General features: G+C 43.7%; 1 protein-coding gene across 8 annotated transcripts in view; it reads left to right on the top strand.

Annotated features, from left to right (window-relative positions):
* The window catches only part of CARD9 (caspase recruitment domain family member 9), a 113,445-nt gene that overhangs the window by 30,497 nt on the left and 60,074 nt on the right, over positions 1-22,874 (top strand). For all 8 annotated transcript variants that reach the window (XM_040324141.1, XM_040324138.1, XM_040324140.1 and 5 more), the window contains 2 exons: positions 19,095-19,300; positions 22,012-22,149. In XM_040324141.1, the coding sequence (XP_040180075.1) occupies positions 19,120-19,300; positions 22,012-22,149 (319 nt within the window). In that variant the 5' untranslated portion in view covers positions 19,095-19,119. The remainder of the gene's footprint in view (positions 1-19,094; positions 19,301-22,011; positions 22,150-22,874) is intronic.

Raw genomic sequence — 22,874 nt, 5'->3', positions numbered from 1 at the left:
TCCACTACCTATAGGCAAGCCTTATTCTAGAAGGTAGAAGTAGTCAAAATGGTTTACAACCACTTTAACTGACATCCTTTTTCTTCCCATAAATAGAGATTTCTTTTGATGGTATTTGTTCATCTCCTGAGGTTTTGATTTTTTTGTGCTATAAAACTAAAAAAGAGCAATTTTTTTTTTTTATTAAATTAATATTTTATCATTTTTGCTATAATTAATATTCCCCCTAATTTACTGTATAAATGTCATTGGCAGGAATGGGTTAACACTAGGGGGGCGATCAAGGGATTAAATGTGTGTCCTAGGGAGTGATTCTAACTGTGGGGGGATGGGACTGCCTGGAGGAGGAGACCGATCACTGTTCATACTTAGTATGAACCACAGATCTGTCTGCTCTCTCCGCCCAGCACGTGCATTGGCTCCGTCCTCCCATAGTGGTCTTAAAGCAACCGACATACAGCTACGGCGATTTGCCCAGGGGGGGAGCCAACCTGCCGCAGTATATGCCAACCTGCCAAGGGGGAGCCAACCTGCCGCAGTATAACTGCGGCGGCTGGTCCTCTAGTGGTTAAAGTGTTACTAAACCCACAATAATAAAATCTGTCTGTATATGCAGAATATCATGATTGTTATACTCACTGTGGAACTTAAGGGGTTAATCCTCTATATTGTGTAAAAAGGCTCTTTGATCCTGTTTGGACAGATCCTCATCCTCCTCCTCCTACAAGGTCTCTCTTGGCAAGGCCAGATAAGACAGTGTGGGTAGTAAAGCTGCACATGCTCAGTTTGGTCTATATTGCTGGAGAGAACATTTATTTGTTGAGCTGAGATTTTCAGGTCACATGGTACTGACATCACACATTTGGGTTCGTATACAGATCCTAAATTACATATTTATAAGCTGTGGACACTGTGGGGGGGCGGATGAACTATTTTCATATTACTGGGTTTCGTAACACTTTTAAGTTGTATGAGAATGTAAAACCCATCTAAAGCAAACAAAAGCCCATCCCCATTACCTGCAATTATAAATGACACAACTGTAATTACAGCGCTGATTTACGTGACAGTGGGCGTCGCATGAGTGCCAGTGATGAACAATGTCCAAAGCAAGAAACAGAAGAGATTTTTTAACTTGCCCTTTTCCCTAGCATGTATTCCATTTTTCTGTAGCGCTGCAATCAAGATCTGCACCCACAATGGGCAGACTCTATGACCAAGTCCAGATGGATGAAATGCATTATAGGGGCAGACCTAAGGTGGAAGGATGCAGTGTGTGCTGTCTGTCTAATAAACTTCTTGGAGATGTGATGACCCAATGTTTGGAGACTGCATATAGTTTGATGTTACCTTATTGCACTATGACCCGCATGCTTGGCCAATCACAGCTTGCAAAAAACGGAGAGCCATAATTGGCCAGGGTGGCTTTGGCCAATTATGGCTCAGGGGGTTTAGTACACACCCCACACTATAAAAGGCTGCCTACAGGTCGGCCTTGTGTAGTGTGTTGCGGTGGTTAAGAGAGGACAGAGAGAGTGTCATTTTTTTGCAGGTAAATAGAGCAGACAGGCAGGCAAGTCAGTTAAAGGTCACTAAAGGAATTTTTTTTTTTAGCTTAAATGACTGTTTACAGGGTATAGAGACATATTAGTTAACTGATTCCTTTTAAAAATGATTAAAAATAGATAAAAACCAATCATATAATGTGCCTGCAGTTTAGTTTAGTTGTTGCTGTTGTTTCCTGGTTCTCTGATGTACAGAGCCAGAGAGCCAATAGAGGGCAGTGATGCTTTGTAAAACGAAACTGGATTGGTGCTGAGGAGTTTTAGACGCACAGTAATCACACCTCCTTGATTAGTCACCACAGAGAGAAATCTCCCAGTACTGTGGTGATCAGGAAACAGACAACCAGGAAGTGTCCAGAACAGAGAGGAATGACAGCAACATCAAAGCAAAAACGAACAATGAGGACATGAAACCAGGACTGCAGTAAGGTAAAGGAAGCTATTTAGCTAAAAACATTTTTTCCTTTAGTGACCCTTTAATGTTAGTGTGTAGAGGATATATATACATCCCAGGTGTTGTACATATATTTATACACTGTATAGTTTAGCTAGATCAGTTTTTCCTAATTTACTGGCAGGCAGGTGATTGTGCTAGCTGCAGTATTCTTACGTGGTTTATTGCCTGTGTCCTCTGTAGTTTGCACCTAAAGCTACTTGGTGTGTACTGGCAGTGTGCTCTGTAGTTTGCACCCAAAGCTACTTGGTGTGTACTGGCCGTGTGCTCTGTAGTTTGCACCTAAAGATTCAGGAGCAGTGATTTTAATGATGCTTAAATTAAAAAATTAAAAATAAATGAAAAACTCCTTTAAATATTGTACCTGCTGGGTGTCTATAGTATGCCTGTGAAAACGTCTTTGAGAACCCGGGTCTTGCCCGAGGGAACATGTATCAATGGAAAAAAAGTTTTAAGAACGATCGTTTTTTCAGGAGTCCTTAAAAAAAATGACAGTTTTTAAAACTTTTTTTCCATTGATACATGTTCCCTGGAGCAAGACCCGGGTTCTCAAAGACGTTTTACAACAATAACTTGCATATTAGGCTTTAAAATGAGCACTTTTGAATTCGAACGTTCGAGTCCCATAGACGTCAATGGGGTTCTAAATGTTTGCGCGAACGTTCGGTCCGTTCAAAGGTTCTGGTGTGAACCGAACAGAGAGGTTTTCGGCTCATCCCTAATAGAGACTTTAGGGGGAGGATTACGTTTCCAATCCTTCGTCCAGGTTTTGCCAGTAACCAGCACACATATTGTACAAATATGTCCATGGTTTTTGTAAGGAAGATGAGTAGAGTTTAGGGCTCCACTCTCCCAAGGGGTCTGTATGGCTGCAAGGTAACAGACAGTGGTGCATGTGTGTTCAGGAATCTAAGGCCCCATACACTATTAGATTTTCTTCAGATTTTTGTCTTCAGATTTACCAAAACCATATAATATGAGGTCAAACCTTAAGAGTTTAAATTTGTATACAATCAGACAGGCCATTGCACTGCATGGTTTTGGTAAATCTGAAGACAAAGATCTGCAGAAAATCTAATGGTGTGTATGGGGCTTAAAGGGGTTGTAAAGGTTAGTTTTTTTATTTTCTAAATAGGCTCCTTTAAGCTAGTGCATTGTTGGTTCACTTACATTTTTCTTCAATTTCCCTTCTAAGGCCCCGTACACACGACCGAACATGTCTGCTGAAACTGGTCCGCGGACCAGTTTCAGCAGACATGTTCGGTCGTGTGTACGGCCGATCGGACAGGATTCCAGCGTACATTTGCCCGCCAGACCGTTTTCGAGCGGGCAAATGTTTCTAAACTTGCTTAGAAACATGCCCGCTGGAATCCTGTCCATCGGACAAACTTACCGTACATGTCCGAGCGGCCGCCATCCCTCGCATGCGTCGAATGACTTTGAAGCATGCGTGGAAGCATTGACCTTTCAGCGTCGCGCACGTCGCAGCGTCATCGTCGCGGCGACGGCGCGAACACGTCATCGCGCTGTCTGTCCGCGCGGATTGTCTCTCATTTCTGTATGATGGTGTGTACAGCCATCATACAGAAATCTCCGGGCGGGCATGTCCGCTGAAAACGGTCCGGCGGACCGTTTTCATCGTACATGTTTGCCCGTGTGTACGAGGCATAAGGCTCCATGCACACTGGGCTTAAAAAAAGTCTGTTCTTTTTGGAGTAAAAAACGTCCATATAGAGCATTTTTTGTACAAAGTTTAGATGAGTTTAGGAGAGTTTTACGTTTTTTCTGCCAGTGAGCTCCAATCAGAAACGTGAATGAGAAGGTTTTTTTTCCTGCCTCTAAACGTTGTTCTCAAATATATGCCTGTAAACGTCCTAATGTGTATGGACACAAAGGGTAACATTGAGTTGCTTTTACAGGCAGAACACAAAACTCCTGTAGAAGCAACGTTTTTTATTCCAGTGTGCATGGAGCCTTAGGCCCCATGCACACGAGACGCTGGTAAATGTACATTCAGAGGCAGTTGGGCAGCTTTTTCAACTGCCCCTGAACACATTCAATGTTATCCTATGTGTCCATGCACACAGTCTGGTTTATTGTCGTTTTTAGGCAGTTGCGTTTAACCTCGTTTTTCCAGGAGCAAAAAAATGGGTTCAAACGCAAACGTTTTCCACGTTTCAGACGCAAAACGCGGTACTGGCGTTTTGCTGCGATTTCGTTTATAGGCGTTTTTAAAGGTGACCTATTTTTTTTACATTAGAAATCTCAAAAATGATGGCAAATGATGAAAACCATTAAAAAAACATAAAAAAATATATAATTGCTTGCATTGCATTGTGGACAATCCACAACTTGTGGCAGGTGACGTGGCCAGTGGACAATCCACAACTTGTGGCAGGTGACATGGCCAGGTCATGTGGCAAGTGGAAAATCCACAATTTGTGGCAGGTGACGTGGCCAGGTCATGTGGCAAGTGGACAATCCACAACTTGTAGCAGGTCATGTGACCAGGTGACGCAGGGCCGGCCCTATGATGGGACCGGGTGGTACGCTATGACTAAGCATTAGTTGTTAATGCGAAACGCATCAGCTGTCTATCCCACTGCTGTGCATTTTTTCCTTTTTACAATAAAGAGCACGTCTTTTTTCAACAAGACTTTTTGGAGTGCGGCTGTCCATCCATTCTCCCACCTGCTTAATTATATGCATTGCCAGCACCCGTGTGATTCCTGAGTGGACATTGATTATCTGCCTGTGCTCACCTGGAGCGGCGGTCTCCCTACCTACCAGGCAGCACTTTTAGGGGGGCAGCATACTGATGCCCGCCAGCCCGTTCCGCAACCCAAATAAAATTGATGTCCTTTTTTTCCCACAAATAGAGCTTTCTTTTAGTGATATTTGATTATCTCTGCGGTTTTTATTTTTTGTGCAATAAATATATATATTTTTTTACTTTTTGCTATAATAAATATCCCCAAAATTTAGAAAAATAAACTATTTTCTTCAGTTTAGGCCAATATGTATTCTTCTACATATTTTTGGTACCAAAAAAACACAATTAGCGTACATTGATTCGTTTGCGCAAAAGACATTGTGGCCGCCGGCAATTCACAGGTACCTTTATACTCCTGGATACATGTATAGAGCCATGACAGGCCCTCGTTATACTCCTTTATACATGTATAGAGCCATGACAGGTCCTCTTTATACTCCTATATACATTTATAGAGCCATGGCAGGTCCTCTTTGTATTCCTTTACATGTAAAGAGTCTCGACAGGTCCTCTATATACATGTATAGAGCCATGACAGGTCCTCTTTATACTTCTTTATACATTTATAGAGCCATGACAGGTTCTCTTTATACATCTATAGAGCCATGACAGGCCTTTGTTTATTTCCTTTATACATGTATAGAGCCATGTCAAGTACTCTTTATAGTCCTATATACATATATAGAGCCATGACAGGTCCTCTTGATATTCCTTTACATGTAAAGAGTAATGACAGGTCCTCTATATACATGTATAGAGCCATGACAGGTCCTCTTTATACTCCTATACATGTATAGAGCAATGACAGGTCCTCTTAATACTCCTTTATACATGTATAGAGCCATGACGGGTCCCCTTTAGTTATCATGATATAAAATAATGAATGTGGGGGCCTTTTGGTTGGCGTGATTTTTTTTTTTGGGGGGGGGGCAGAATTTCATTCTTGGTCCCAGGCAGCACAATGTCTTGGGCCGGCACTGAGGTGACGTGGCCTGGTGACGTGGCAAGTGGACAATCCACAACTTGTGGCAGGTGACGTGGCAAGTAACGTGGCCAGGTGATGTGGCAAGTGAACAATCCACAACTTTTGGCAGGTGATGTGGCCAGTGGACAATCCACAACTTGTGGCCAGGTAATGTGCCAGGTGATGTGAACAGGTGACGTGGCCAGGTGACGGTGCAAGTGGACAATCCGCAACCTGTGGCAGGTGACGTGGCAAGTGGACGATCCACAACTTGTGGCAGGTGACGTTGCCAGATGACATTGTCAGGTGACGTGGCAAGTGGACAATCCACAACTTGTGGCCTGGTGATGTGGCCAGGTGACATGGCAGGTGACGTGACCAGGTGATGTGGCAAGTGAACAATCCACAACTTGTGGCCAGGTGACGTGGCAAGTGGACAATCCGCAGCTTGTGGCAGGTGATGTGGCAAGTGACACGCTAAATTCAAGTACACTGCTGCTCTTTCAGCTGCTACTCACTCTGGTTTCACAAAATGGCTGAAATGGTTAAATAACACTGTTTTTTGAGCTTAGGGAGGGTCTTTTGATGTTTAACTAAACGCTTATAAACGCAAATGCAGTAAAACGCTGCGAAATTCGTGGCAAAACTGGCCTTTTTAAATGCCGGTTTTAGCCTTTAAAAACGTGTGTTTAGCAGCGTTTGCACCGGCGTCCAGTGTGCATGGAGCCTAAATGTTTTTTTTCTTTGTCTGAATTTCTCACTTCCTGTTTCTTCTCAGTAAGCTTGCCCCCATCATCCGATCCGTTCTGGCTGGGGGTTAGTCAGTCAGAACAGCTTACTGAGGAGGAACAGGAAGTGAGAAATTCAGACAAAGAAAAAAACATTTAGAAGGGAAATCGAAGGAAAAGGTAAGTGAAACAACAATGCACTAGCTTAAAGGAACCTATTTTAGAAAATACAACTCCTTTAAGTCGGTGAAAGAAGGTCCTAAACCTGAGGAGCCAGAGCAGTGATGCTGAAACAATAAGCCAGGAGGCTGAAGGAATAATTGTAGCAGAGAAAAGCTGAATAACACCTGCAAGGGTAATTTGTTTCTGTTATATGAATGTTCTTTAAAATAAGAGGGCAAGTAAAGCCCTAAATAAGGATGAGCTCTGGCGTGTTCGCATAGTACACGTGCAGAGCCCACCAGGAAGTGTGCACGGCGCTGCGCTAATCGCAACCAGGGAGACATTTCACGATCCCTGCAGCCGAGCATCGGGACAATGTCTCCCTGACTGTGATTAGCGTAGCGCCGTGCACACTTCCTGGCGGGCTCTGCACGTGTACTATGCGAACACGCCAGAGCTCATCCTTAGCCCTAAACAAAGATTTGATGAGAGGACTGCATCCTTTGAAGTAAAAAATGTTAGCAAATTTTCTACCCGATCTATTCCCCACTCACGTGCCCCTTCTTCCTCAAAATATTATGTAGACAAAACTATGTTGGTACTGACATGCAATTTTTAACATTTTTTTTTTGTGTCAAAGTCAACAGATAACAGTCAACTTCATTTCAAACCCCTTCCCCTGGTCACTGATGTACAGTGCCTTGCAAAAGTATTCACCCCCTTCCTATTTTTCATGTTTTGTTGCCTCGCAACCTGGATTTAACATGAATTGTTTGAGGATTTGCATAATTAAATTGACAGAACTTGCCCACAACTTTGAAGATTATTTTTTTTTTATTGTGAAGCAAACAACAAATAGGACAAAATAAAAGAAAATGTCAATGTGCATAACTATTCACCCCCCCTAAAATCAATACTTTGTAGAGCCACCTTTTGCGGCTATTACAGCTCCAAGTCGCTTTGGATAAGTCTCTATGAGCTTACCCCTTTAATTTTTGCCCATTCCTCATTGCAAAACTGCTCCATCGCTTTCAAGTTGGATGGTTTGCGCTTGTGAACAGCAATCTTTAAGTCTGACCACAGATTTTCTATTGGATTGAGGCCTGGGGTTTGACTAGGCCATTCCAACACATTTACATGTTTCCCCTTAAACCACTCATGTGTTGCTTTAGCAATGTGTTTGGGGTCATTGTCCTGTTGGAAGGTGAACCTCCGTCCTAGCCTAAAATCACACACAGAGTGGTACAGGTTTTGCTCAAGAATATCCCTGTATAAATACAATGCACTATACATTTTTCCCTCAACTCTGACCAGTTTCCCAGTCCCGACTGCTGAAAAACATCCCCACAACATGATGCTACCACCACCATGTTTCACTGTGTTGGTGTTCTTTGGTTGATGTGTTGGGTTTGCACCAGACACAACGTTTTCTTTGATGGCCAAAAAGTTCAATTTTAGTCTCATCAGACCAGAGCACCTTCCTCCGTACATTTTGGGAGTCTCCCACATGCCTTTTCACAAACTCAAAACGTGCCATTTTGTGTTTTGCTGTAAGTTATGTCTTTCTTCTGGCCACTCTGCCATAACGCCCAACTCTATGGAGTGTATTCCTTTTTTTTTTTTTTTTTTTTTTTTTAAAGTGTATTTTGTGCGTGTACTCGAGAGAGGAGCTGGACTGCAGGAGTTGGGAGTAGGCAGGCCTCCCCCAGAGGCAATCTGCCACCTTTCTCCATGCCCCGGGTGGCAATGGCGGGTGTGTGAGGGGGTCCTCCCACACAGCCCGCCCTACCTGCTCCGCTTTGAAGCCCAACGGGGCAGAGGGACTCCCTATAAGGGAGTGAGAGGATTAGCCCGCTCAACCAGCCCCATTAGTCCTTCGCCTCTCTTTAGAGACCGCGTGGTCAGAGTGCGTGTGTAGGTGTGGTGGTTTTTGTGGGAGGGGGGTGGGCGTACTAAGCACAGGCTTACCTTGCATAGCACACCCACCGGGAGCCGGGCTGAGACCACCAAACTCAATTCACATGAAGCCGAGACCGGGATCCGAACCTCTAGCTGCAGAGGTGAATGGCTTGTCAGCGCAGTGCCAATCGCGTTGAGCCACCGCAGCTCCCTTGGAGTGTATTCCTTATTGTCTTCCCATGTAAAAATACTCCTGCAGTCTCTGCTGTGGAACTCTGCAGCTCCTCCAGGATTACCTTAGGTCTCTGCTGCCTCTCTGATTAATGCTATCCTTGCGCGATCCTTGAGTTTTGGTGTGCGGCAGTCTCTTGGCAGGTTTGCTGTTGTGCCATGTTTTTTCCATTTGGTTATGATAGTTTTGATGGTGCTCCTAGGGATCATCAAAGATTTGGATATTTTTTTGTAACCTAACCCTGACTTGTACTTCTCAACAACATTGTGCCTTACTTGTTTGGAGAGTTCCTTGGTCTTCATGGCAGTGCTTGGTTAATGCTGCCTCTTGCTTAGGTGTTGCTGCCTCTGGGGCCTTTCAAAAAGGTGTGTCTATGTAATGACAGATCATGTGACACTTAGATTGCACACAGGTAGACACACTAAGTATGTGACTTCTGAAGGTAATTGGTTGCACCAGAGCTTTTTAAGGGCTTCATAACAAAGGGGGTGAATACATACGCACATGCCAATTATCAGTATATTTTTTCTGAAGAATTGTTTATGTATATATTTTTCTAATTTTACTTCACCAACTTAGACTATTATGTTCTGATCCATCACATATAATTTGGATTAAAAAAACATTGAACTAAAGGCTGTAATGTAACAAAATAGGCAAAAAGCCAAGGTAGGTTAATACTTTTGCAAGGCATTGTATGTCGAGAGCAGAGACGCATGGTTGTCACAGGAAGTACAGGTGTCTGACTGATGGGCTGTAATCATCTGTCTGACTCAGCCTTCTCTATGCTGTCAAAGTTGAGATGGTGTAACTCAATGGGTGAATAATTAGGACTCAGAACAGACTAGAGTCAAGTTTTTTGCAAATTATGTACCAGGGGTTGTTTATAAACGGTTTACATTTAAGGTGGTTTGTGGAAATACTGGCAACGTAAGGGTTGCTTCATTACAGCATATGAATATTTTTAGCTGGTAGTAGCTCCCAACTGGGTGCAAATGTCACAGGTAATAATAACATAGAAAGAGTACATCAAGCTAGTTTATTTGCTGGATACCTAAAAAGGTATACTTCAATATATAACTTTCGGCCTTGTGTACTTGCAAAACCAAATACCTCACAGCTAGGGGCATGAATGCAAGCCAAGCATTTTTTTGTTTCCACAGAAAGAGTTGTGATTCATCTAAATTGCTGATGTGGCTATTTAGTAGCAAATATAGGTTCATCACCAGTAATAGGTTCTCTTTATAGATTGAGCAATAGTCTTGTTTCTAAGAAGCAAAGGAGAAAAAAAAACCCTGCTTCGCCAAAAATTGCCAAAGGCTTTTTCCCAGCTGATTTATGCAATTTTTCAAGAACAGCATGAATCTGCAAATCTGCGGGACCCGTGGTTGTACAGTTTCGCAATTTACAGTTTGTCCAACATTGAAACTTTAACTTCTAGTTCTAAAGAAAACCTGTCATTCAGACTTCTAAAATCTCATAGGCAGAGTAAACAGTCAAATACTGTGTGCCATTTCTTTCAGCAGTAACACTCTGTATAAGCTGGCTGTTGCACGTGTAGCGATACCCCCGGAGGAGCTGCCTAAGTATAGTTGTTTCCGTACTCTGCCTATCAACCCCAAGAATCCCAGCCCCTCTGACATACCTAGCAAACAGTGTACTTGCAAACACCATAATAACAGACACAAATATAGTGAGCAGGAAGTTTGTTTACTGGGAGACTTTCCACAATGAAACAGTTATCTGGTAATTCAATGATAAAGAATAGAAAACTGAACTTTAATGCAGTAGTAAACATACAGATTTTTTTAAACCTGTAAGGCAAAAGGCATAATGAGCTAGTATGCCCCACATACTAGCTCATTATGAAATACTTGCCTTAGAACGAGGCGTCGGTAGGTGATCTCGGTCCACACCGAGGCAGCGGACATTTTCCCTCTGCGTGTCTTCAGGCTATCGCGGCTTCGGTGCTGTGAGTGGCCGGGAGACTTTTTTCCGGGAAAGGTCCAGCGTCTGCCGGACCTTCAGCCAGGAACTTAGAGCGCATGCGCCGCTAAAGTCAGCAGCTGCATGCAAGGGGAATATCTCCGTAACCGTACAAGTTTAGGAGATATTTTTTTTACCTACAGGGAAGCCTTATTATAGGCTTACCTGTAGGTCAAAGTGAAAAAAATCACTTTACTACCGCTTCAACGGTGTAAATCAAAACCAAATGTAGACTTCAAAATAGCAGTCAAACAACTTAAAGGGGATGTAAAAGTTTGTTTTTTATTTTCTAAATAGGTTCCTTTAAGCTAGTGTATTGTTGGTTCACTTACCTTTTCCTTCGATTTCCCTTCTAAATGTTTTTTTTCTTTGTCTGAATTTCTCAATTCCTGTTCCTCCTCAGTAAGCTTGCCCCCATCATCTGAGCTGTTCTGGCTGGGGGTTAGTCAGCGTGCTCGCCGCCTCCCTTGGGACTACATCCCTGTGGGTTCACACAGCATCTCCCCGCAGGGATGTAGGCCCAAGGGAGGGAGCAAGCTAACTGAGGAGGAACAGGAAGTGAGAAATTCAGACAAAGAAAGGAAAATCGAGGGAAAAGGTAAGTGAACCAACAATGCACTAGCTTAAAGGAACCTATTTAGAAAATAAAAAACAAACCTTTACGAACCCTTTAAATGACTCTAAAATGGCATATGCTCTCAGGCATAAAGGGGAACAGATCTGGCTTAAACAAGGACATTCCGAGGGATGTTTGCACAAACTTGTCTTGCATACACACGGTCACACAAATGTTGTCGGAAATTCCCTTTGCTAAAGAACGCGTGACATACAACACTACGACAAGCGGAGAAAAATTAAGTTCAATGATTCCGAGCATACATCAAATTGATTCCGAGCATGCGTAGGATTTTTGTGCGTTGAATTGCCTACACACGATCGGAATTTCTGACAAGAACTTTTGTTGTTGGAAAATTTGAGAACCAGCTCTCAAACATTTGTTTTGAAAAATTCCGACAGCAAATGTACGATGGAGCATACACATGGTCGGATTTTCCAACAACAAGCCAACATCGAACATTTGTTGTAGGAATGTTCGATCGTGTGTACACGGCATTAGTGTTCCTGCAAATGTGGGCGCTGGTAAGGCAATGTTGCCTGAATACAGTGTCTTTGGGATTAAATGAGCTTGTATCCGGTGGTACTACAAATACCAGAGATGTGAACAAAGACAATGGTGTCTGTATACAGTGTCTATGTGATTAAATTGGCAGTTGCCCGCTCACCCAAATACTCCAACAGATGAATCTGGTGGTAATGAAAGTGACTTTACAAGCTCTCCCTTTGGTTCCTGGCCCAGGAGATGGCATCCGACCTCTGCCGTGGCCTACCTGAATTAGTTACTCTGTTTTAGTGGTGGCCAGTCCATTAGGGGCACCGCCCCCTCTCTCCTCTCCACCCCCTATATGCAGTGAATAGATTCATGCATAGCATAAATCTATCCACGGCCGCCCCCTGTTCATGTGTCTGGCCCCTTTCAGTGCAACGGGCTCATTTTTTTTTCAAGCACCTCATTAGAGCCATAGACTCCAATAGGCTTTAAAATAGTGTGGGCTTGGGTCGCAGAGCATGCAACCTGGAGCACCCCCAGGGGTGTTGCAACAGAGAATGAATATTTCCCGGCCAATCGGGAAATGGGTTTCATACCTGCTTCCCGATTGGCCGATCCTATTGGATGCCTAGCGCTGGGAGGAGCAGAGAAAAAGAGGACACCAGAGCCCGCCACCTTGGAAGATGGCCACAACCGCTCCAACTGCTGCTCTCACTGCCCGCATCCACAATAAGGACACTGGGTGGTGGAGGGGGTAGCTGGCAGTTGTGCTAGTGCTGCTCCACCTGCAGCCTGGGGGGGTCGATCTGCTGACAGCCTAAAGATTTACTGCTGCTTGGGGGCTCTGGGCTTCAGCAAAATGGTGGCCTCCAGCAAAAAGAAACAGGAGCAATGCTGGAGGCAATTTACAGCACACATTAATTTTGATAGCATGCTGTAATTATTAATGTGGAATGTATGTTCCTTGTTAAAGAACATTATTTATTTTTTATCAAGTTGTTATGGATAAAGTTCTGCTGTAGAGCATAATGGGAGATTGCAGCTGTGCATGAAAGTTTCTCAGGGAGAATGCTACTAGTAGTGCCCACCATTACATAGTCATACCTGCCCATAAGATGGGTAATGCTGTGTTGGTAAACAAAGTAGGGTCAACACAACTATTGTATATTTAGACTGAGAAAAAAATATTGTACATTTTGCATTAATCATCCGGAATGAGCATGCAGCCAGTGAAGTCTTAACTGTTTAAACTCCTGACCTGCTAGGTCACTACAATGACATCCCCAGTACCTGCCACTCTAATTGACACATTGGCGATGGCAGCTGCTAAATTAGGCAACAATGAGTGTCATAAGAGTGACAGGAGTTTACAGAGTGAAAAGAAAGAAACATTTTTTTTTTTTTTTTTTTTTTTACTGTCCATTTTTTTTTAGCCTACATTTCATTTCCCTGAAGTGCTACAATTAAGATCTAAACCCAGAAAGGACAGGCAGGCTGAATATAGTTTGATCTTAGAGCAGCTCATTGTTGCCCTCCTTTTCCCTGTAAGGTTCTAATGTAGCAATGTTGGCATTGGTTAAGCTAGTAGGATGTAGGCAACTTAATTGAAAAGTAGGGAAAGCTGTGCAACCTGTAGAGCTCTTCTTCAAACCAAGTTTTGGGGGGAAAAAAATATTCCCTTCAACAATGCTTTTCAGAGGTATAAAAAATGTCTTTAAAAGTAGTGTTTTTCTTCCTTGTGCAGAATATAGTTTTTTTTGCTGTCAGAGCCCCGAGGACAGTTGGGTTTACCTAGAAATCACACATGCTTTGTGGCCACTATTGAAAGACAGCTTGTTGAAGGATATGTCATCTCCTCTGTCTCATTGTTGGCATATGCTTTTTTTTTTAAACCTGCTGCTGTGCTGTGTGCTTAATATAACTATGAGAACGGATAAAAAAATAAAAAAAAAGTTATGAGTTTAAGGAAACCAATTGTTAAAAAAAAATTTAGGAATGCAGCATGAGTAGCATTCTGTTCTCACATATGTATGTATTTATAGAAACAACTATTTGTGACTCTCAACCTGAAATCTACAGTTACTATTTTTGTGCTGTCATGGCCCAGAGTGCTTCACACATGTTTCATGGCCTCTAGTGAAAGTTTGCTTGTTGAAGAATTTGGTATCTGTCTCACCTCTGTCCCAGCGGTGGTATGTGCTGTGTGATTAGTGTCAGATTAAAGGGATTCCACTTACTGAGGCCAGTAAAATTGTCCGTGAGGATTTATACTAGTCCCAAGAATGTGAAGGCAGGCACCTATACAGTTACGGTAACATTACCATAAATTTGGACAATGACCATTTCCATTTGTGGCTGTTAGCCTTTCTTAATCTGATTTCATGATTTTAGCAAGGAGGACTTCTGTGCACTTTTTCTTGACCAATGGGGTAGCACAATTTACAATACCAGTGCTTGGCTAAAGTGCATAGTTAAACTGCTTCTCTCTCCTATACCTTGGGATTCATCTGACCCCTTTTTTTATTTCCCTGTACCAGGCCAACTACTCCCTGTCTTTTTAAGGAACTGACTAAACTGCTTGCCCCATGTTCGTTTCTACAAATCTCTTGGTTTGGTGAAAAACATGCTTTTCACATGACCTACCTGCCAAATGTCTTTATTGCTTTAGAGTTTTACCAATTCCTATTCCTAATCCCATGATAGAGCGGTAAATCTTGACTGTCGGTCTCCATACTGTACTGACACCAGCTGGTAGGTGGTCTGGCAGTGCCTTATCTTAAATAATTATTCATGGCTGCACAAATTGCTCCCCTTGTCTCCTTCCATGCTACCTCCAAAATGCCTGTTTGGGTTAATTTCTTAATTGCAGACATTTCCCAATTTCCAGTCTATAATATCCTCTGGAACCACAGTAACACTCAACCCAAACTAAGTAAACCCTCCATGTTGCACTTCCTATGCCTGTGGGATTCTGTAAAATATTCCAGTGGGATGATTTCTTCCCATTTGCCTCTCTCTGGCATTTTGGTCATCCTCCAATTCATCCCTGCCCTTGAGAACCTGTTGACTTTTGAATGGTGGCACATGCAAGCTGTTAAATATGCCTACTCTATCTACCCTGGATGGCACCATGATGGCGCTCCAAAGCATCTAACTCCTTTCAGGAATTGATGCCTAAAGAATCCTCAGTTGAGAGGCCTAGTTATTTATCTTTACGCTTCCCTTACAAACTTGCTCAACTCAGGTTACATTCCCTATGCAGCTAAATGGGCAGTGGACCTTGGCAGAACCCCGGACCACGTGACTTGGGCTAGGATTTCGCTAGCTTCTTCTAATTGTCCCAGAATATCTTTGCCCAAGAAAATGCATACAAATTACTCACCTGCTGATACATGACCCCTGATCACAATTCAAAGTTTACCTCCTCAGTGTCCCCAATGTTCTTCCAGGGCTGAAAGTAATGGAGCACTCTCCATCACATTTGATGACCTGCCCTAAGGAGCTGCAGATCTGCACAAGGGTCTGCTTCATGATGTGGTGTATGCTTGACGTCTCTTTGACTCGTAACTCTTGGGAAGCCCTGCTACATGAACCAATCTTAGCCTGATCAAGGAATTGGAGGAAACTGGTAGGGTTTGTGTTCCTGGCTTATTTTATATATGTACCCTTATATAGTACTATTGCTTTTAGTTCATGACTACTTTGTAACATTTTGGAAAAACCTAATAAATCTTTTGTGAAACAAAATGTTTTAAAGTAGAACTATAGGCAATACTTTTTTTTTTTGGATAGAGCAAGGGTGGGTTATAACCCCTGAAGGTATAATTTTATTGTATAATTTTATTGTTTACATACAAACAAACAAACAAAATCAGAAATTTTGTATGTAGCATTAAAGTAGGAAACGGTGCTCATTCAGCAGGTACAGTTACATGGTATCCAGTCAGTGAGTACGGATTGAGGAGTTTCATTGTTGTCTTCTAAAATCCAGTTTAACAACTAGAATCAACTAACATTTTCAGAGAACTCAAGGAGCAGGTGGTATAGTGCAATCTGAACTAACCAATGGATTCCAAATCTTCTAAAACTTTTTTGGGCATCCTCTCGCCTCACACATCATTTTGTATAAGGGTATAGCTTGATTGACTATAGTGAGCCAGAAGGCTATAGTAGGTGAGGATTGGGATTTCCAATGCATAGTTATTGTTTTCTTTGCATACAACAGGATAATTCTTAGAAAGGTTTGTACATTCTTCATCATCTATATATCCTAGCAAGCATCTCAGGGGATTACAAATGTTAGCGGCTGAGTGAGAGAGCTGATGAGGGCTGTGACCCCCAACAAGAATTTCCTAATCGCAATCCCACATTAAGTGGAAAAATTTACTATCAGCCATGCCACATCAGGAACATATTGCGGAGGGTAGACTCTTTAATAGTAAATAGGGGGTAAATGAGGACATGTATAAAGTTTGAATGACTTTATTCTGGTAAGAGATAACAGACGATACCTGGAGGGGGACGCACTTCCTGCCAAATATTCTCCGTCAGCTCTGGTATGTCAGAGCGCCATTTAATTTTCGTGGTGCTAATCCTAGTTGTCTTGGTATGAAGGAGAGTTTTGTAGTATGTGGATACAAGTTTAGTGTGAGACGAGTCAGTCAAACTTTCGAGTTGGGGGGGTTGGATATCTGTTTCGAAGGCCTAACGGTGTCGTGGCAGTATGGCGTATCTGCAGATATCAGAAATAGGCCGTTGGAGGAAGGCCATAGTTCCTGCGAAATTCGGTAAAGGATCGAAAACCCCCTGCTTGAACCAGAACTCACCGTTTGTTCTGCAGAACAATTATGGAAGACCTGGGTTACCCCATAAGGGGGCATTAGGGGAATAAGTAATATGCATACTGGGCGGCAGTAGCTTAGAAAGTTTGAATATCTGAAGGGTCATAGAGAGAACTTTCGTACCCTCCCTTCCCCTAGTGGGGAGATGATGTATTCGATTTTGGAGAGATTCATAGGAAGTGAGAGTGGCTGCCTCCAATGCTGTTGCCGCATTGTTCTCCTCAGGGTAGAACCACCAATGTGCATTGGCCAGCTGTAAGGCCACATAATAAGTTTGAATGCAAGGGAGTGCAAACCCCCCCCTCCAAACTAGGTAGTTATAACATGTCGTTTGCTATTGTAGCTACCCCTCCCCCCAAATTTTAATAAGAATAGTGTCAATTTCCTTAAATTTGTTTTTGGGGATGTATATTGAAGAGTTACTCAGAATATAAAGAAAGCGTGGTAAAAAGATAATTTTAAAAATATTTATTCTACCCAACAGCATCAGGGGAAGATTGGCCCAAGTCTTAAGCGTATTCCTCATTCTAATAATGAATGGATCTAAATAAATTTTGGTGTATGAGGAGATAGGCCTTCGTATCTCAATACCTAGATAGCGAAAGGTATGTACAATCTGTAATGGACATGAGGGTGGTAGTGTAATTGGGGAGGATTGGTCTAGCATAAACAGGGATTTGTCCCAGTTTAATTGGAAGACAGAAAAGTGCCCAAACTGAATAATATCCAGTAGAGTAGGGAGTATATATATCAACATGTCGTCCGCGTATAAGGATACCTTTTCTTCCAGGTCATCAGTCCCACAACCTCCCCACTAGATTTGATCAGAGCTGCCAGTGGCTCTATCGCCAGCGCAAATAGTGGCGACAGGGGGCACCCCTGTCTGGTACGTACTCCTGCGTATCATGAAGGGGTCAGAAATAGTTGCATTTATCCAAGGGATATCAAGAGCTTGAGCTGCTTGGAATTTATTCCAAGGGTACCACAAGCTAGAGCTGCTTGGCCTGGTTCAGCCAGTAATTTTTTTTCATCTTTAAAGTAGTACTATGGGCAAAACTTCTTTCTTCCTTCTTCTTTTTTCTTGTTAAGGAAAGTTATAGATATATATATATTTTTTTCACCTTATGTGACCCATTGCGGAGATTTCCCTTAACCACTTCCGGACCGCTGATATACGTCGGCTGTTTAAAGAGGGATATCTTTGTTATGGCAGCAGCTAGCTGGCGGTCCAGTTTGCGATAATAGTGGTCTCTGCAGCGGATTCGCCACAAGATCCCTTTTATCGGCGGTGGGAGAGGGCACCCCCTCCCGCCGCTCTCCAGTGGCCTCCGCGGCTTACCTGAGCTGTCGGCGGAGGAGATCGGGTCCTTCTGATGGCTGGGTATGGAGACAAGTGAGAGGAAGATGGCCCCCACCCATCTTCATGCTATAGCAGGGCAGAAGTGGCGTCAAAACGCCATTTCCGCCCACAGCTCTTAAAGGGCTATTTTTTTTTTTATTGCATTTTAGTGTAAATTTGAGATCTGAGGTCTTTTTGAACCCAGATCTCATATTTAAGAGGTCCTGTCATGCTTTTTTTCTATTACAAGGGATGTTTACATCCCTTGTAATAGGAATAAAAGTGACAAAATTGTTTTTAAAAGAACAGTGTAAAAAATTTAAATAAAAGGTACAATGAATAAGGAAAAAAATGTTTAAACGTGCCCTGTCCCGCCGAGCTCGCATGCAGAAGCAAACGCATACGTGAGCAGCGCCCACATATGAAAACGGTGTTAAAACCACACGTGAGGTATCACCGCGATCGGTAGAGCGGGAGCAATAATTCTAGCCTTAGGCCTCCTCTGTAACTCAAAACATGCAACCTGTAGAATTTTTTAAACGACGACTATAGAGATTTTTAAGGGTAAAAGTTTGTCGCCATTCCACGAGCGAGACATGTTGGGTATCAATTTACTCGGAGTAGCATTATCTTTCAATCTAAAAAAAGTGTGCTTGTAAGACCTCTGCGCAAATACGGTGTGACATAAAGTATTGCAACGACCGCTATTTTATTCTCTAGGGTGGTATAATTATTTTATAATGTTTGGCTTCTAAGTAATTTTCTAGCAAAACACCTGTAAACAACAAGTGTCAGAAAGAGGCTCGGTCCTTAAGTGGTTAACTTCCTGTCCCATAGCCAAACATGAAGTGAAAGTAATTCCCTGCAAATTAAGGGAATTTTTTGGGGACCCCTAGTTCACAAAACTAGCGTCCTCATTGTAAGATTTCTATTTACAGTAGATACAGCTTTAGAATAAAATTTTGTCCAGCTTATGCCTTATGGAATGCTGAGAAGTTGAACAGCTGGTACCTACAGTATCACATTTAATTGTATCTTTATAGATCTTTGTCTTGAACCCTACCCATTATGTCTGAGGAAGAGGATGAAGGGTGCTGGAGTAAGCTGGAACACTACAGGGTCAAACTGATCTCGGTTATAGATCCAAACAGGATCACACCATACCTGCGCCAGTGTCGTGTCCTCAACAGTGATGATGAAGAGCAAGTTTTTAATGACCCCAGCCTCGTTATCCGCAAGAGAAAAGTGGGTAAGTGGCCTTTCTGTGGAAAAGGTGCTGGAGACACCTTTTATCTTTCCTCCTTCTCTACCTTACTCCAATTGACCTTCCTTTCCATCAGCCCTCTCCCTTTTAACCTTCTCATACTTGCCAACTGTCCCGTTTTTAAAGGGACAGTCCCGTTATTTGGGACCTAGTCCCAGCTAATTTCGCCTGCCGGGACTTGTCCCGGCTATTGGGGAAGGCAGGTGCGGCTTCTGGGTCTCAGCAGGGACCTGAGCCTGCGCTGTGTGTTTGGGATGCAAAGCTCCTTTCTGTCCCCTCCCCTCCCTCCAGTCTCGTGCTGTGCGGGGTTCTTGTTATCTCTGACTCAGCCTCCTCCTCCAATCAGCAGCGCGGTGTGCTGTGAGACCTTGGAGGCGGAGCTCACTGTAGCTCCTGTCGGCTGGCCAGAGGAAGGGAGGAGGTGAGTGAGCTGAACTTTTCTGGGAGAAGTTTCCTAGGGTGGATAGTAGTAGTTACACACTTTCAAGGAGATTTTTTCTTAGGAGAAGAATCAAAGGACATATTGAGGGGGAGGGGGCTGAGGTCTGCAGCCCAAACACATTTTGTCAGATCACTTCTAAGCAGGAACACTCTGTGCAAACATCATCCAATCCAATTGCTCAGACTAGATAATGTGGGGTCATTTATAGCCATTCATGTAACCTGTGTGTGTATGTGGTGAGTTCACACCTCTGATTGTACATGTATACAGGTTCTGAGTCTGTGCAATCAGAAGTGTGAACTCACCACTTACACACAGGTTACATGAATGGCTATAAATGACCCCACATTATCTAGTCTGAGCAATTGGATTGGATACAGAGTGCTATAAACTGGATTACATCTGTACTTACATCTAGTACTGTTGTATGATTCATTGTTTTAAATGTTTTTAGTGGATGAGTTTTTTTTTATTATATACATTGCTATCTGACCACTTCTCAGTCCCCCTCTCCTGTACATACTGCCCCCAGCTTGCATCACCCCCAGATCACATCATACAGACATCACTCCGAGCGAAATACCCCCCCCCCCCCAGCTGAGGGACATCATTCCATGGTCACTTACCTTCCCTTATCTTCCCAACATCACTTCCTGATTACCCCATAGACACCACAAGAAATCCCTCCCCATTATGCCACCGCCATACGCTCCAAACTCCTCTCCCGTACTAACTGTGCCCATCATACCCTCTGCACTCCTCCTCCTCTCCTGTACATACTGCCCCAGCATACCCTCTGCACTCCTCCTCCTCTCCTGTACATACTGCCCCAGCATACCCTCTGCACTCCTCCTCTCCTGTACATACTGCCCCAGCATACCCTCTGCACTCCTCCTCCTCTCCTGTACATACTGCCCCATCATACCCTCTGCACTCCTCCTCCTCTCCTGTACATACTGCCCCCATCATACCCTCTGCACTCCTCCTCCTCTCCTGTACATACTGCCCCCATCATACCCTCTGCACTCCTCCTCCTCCTCTCCTGTACATAGTGCCCCCAGCATACCCTCTGCACTCCTCCTCCTCTCCTGTACATACTGCCCCCATCATACCCTCTGCACTCCTCCTCCTCCTCTCCTGTACATACTGCCCCAGCATACCCTCTGCACTCCTCCTCCTCTCCTGTACATACTGCCCCAGCATACCCTCTGCACTCCTCCTCTCCTGTACATACTGCCCCAGCATACCCTCTGCACTCCTCCTCTCCTGTACATACTGCCCCAGCATACCCTCTGCACTCCTCCTCTCCTGTACATACTGCCCCAGCATACCCTCTGCACTCCTCCTCTCCTGTACATACTGCCCCAGCATACCCTCTGCACTCCTCCTCCTCTCCTGTACACACTGCCCCATCATACCCTCTGCACTCCTCCTCTCCTGTACACACTGCCCCCATCATACCCTCTGCACTCCTCCTCCTCTCCTGTACACACTGCCCCCATCATACCCTCTGCACTCCTCCTCTCCTGTACACACTGCCCCCATCATACCCTCTGCACTCCTCCGCCTCTCCTGTACACACTGCCCCCATCATACCCTCTGCACTCCTCCTCCTCTCCTGTACACACTGCCCCCATCATACCCTCTGCACTCCTCCTCCTCTCCTGTACACACTGCCCCCATCATACCCTCTGCACTCCTCCTCCTCTCCTGTACACACTGCCCCCATCATACCCTCTGCACTCCTCCGCCTCTCCTGTACACACTGCCCCCATCATACCCTCTGCACTCCTCCTCCTCTCCTGTACACACTGCCCCCATCATACCCTCTGCACTCCTCCTCCTCTCCTGTACACACTGCCCCCATCATACCCTCTGCACTCCTCCTCTCCTGTACATACTGCGGAGTGGGTGGAGCTTCGGGGAAGTGAGTGTGGTAATTAATTAATAGCTGTGCTGCAAAGTGTCCCTGGAATTTTTTTTCAAATGTTGGCAACTATGCCTTCTATATATCCTTCCCTCCGAACCTGCTGCCATCTTTCTACCCAAGTTTACTTCTTTCTGTTTTTTATTTTTTTTTCTCCCTCTTGTTTCCTGTGGCTTTCTTCCTTTCTCTCCCTCTCTTAACTCTCATCTCCCCTCTCCACCTCCTTTCTCCTGTGTCTCCTCTCTCTCTCTCACCCTTGTCGATGCACACACCAATTTCTTAGTAAATGTGTTAAGTGATAAACCTCCCACATATTCTTGACATCAGGTGTCTTGCTGGATATCCTCCAGAGGACAGGGTATAAGGGCTATGATGCATTTCTGGAAAGCCTGGAGCTGTATTACCCTCACCTGTACAGGAAGATCACGGGTACAGAGCCCTCGCGTGTCTTCTCAATGATCATAGGTGAGTTCATGCTTGCCTGGTTTATCTGTGTTTGACTTTCTAAATGGATGTGATTCTATTCTTGCTCATAAGTGGGTGCAGCAGCTGCTCCCTGTAAAGAATAACTACTGATAATGTCGTCATATTTTCCCTGAACTGAGTCAGTAGCAGGCATAGTGCATTTTTTTTCCTTGTTGTTTTTTTTACCAGAGCATAAAGGAATCTGCTGCAGCATGCGGGTCCTCAGTTGCTTGAATTATTTTTCTTAGCTCTGCTTTTGTTAATTTTTTTTTAAAACAAGAATTAAAAAAAAAGAAACAAATGCATGGTAGGAAAACATAGCTTATTCCTAGCTTACTGTGTAGCTGTGTACTGTAGCTTACAGTGTAGTGTTAACAAGTACAAAGTTATGCAAAAGTTCAAAAGATTTAAAGAGGAACAATAAAAAGGAGACAGACACATCCTTGCTTATTGTAAATGTAAGCCGGTCTAAGGTCATCACTATTAAAATAAATAATTAGACCTAAAGTTGTCCCCTATTTCCTGTTTTTGAGTGTTAGGATTACATTTCTCTTCCTTTGTGTTGCAGCAGCAGCATGCAGAAGCGTTAAACCCTCTGTCAGGTTCATAAAGTGGTCTGTGTTCCACTTAAACCGGTATTAACCACTTAAGACCCGGACCATTATGCAGCAAAAGGACCTTGCCCCTTTTTGCGATTCGGCACTGCGTCACTTTAACTGACGATT

Source organism: Rana temporaria, chromosome 9, assembly GCF_905171775.1.
Source record: "Rana temporaria chromosome 9, aRanTem1.1, whole genome shotgun sequence".
Taxonomy (NCBI): domain Eukaryota; kingdom Metazoa; phylum Chordata; class Amphibia; order Anura; family Ranidae; genus Rana; species Rana temporaria.
This window is presented reverse-complemented; position numbering and strand designations above follow the sequence as displayed.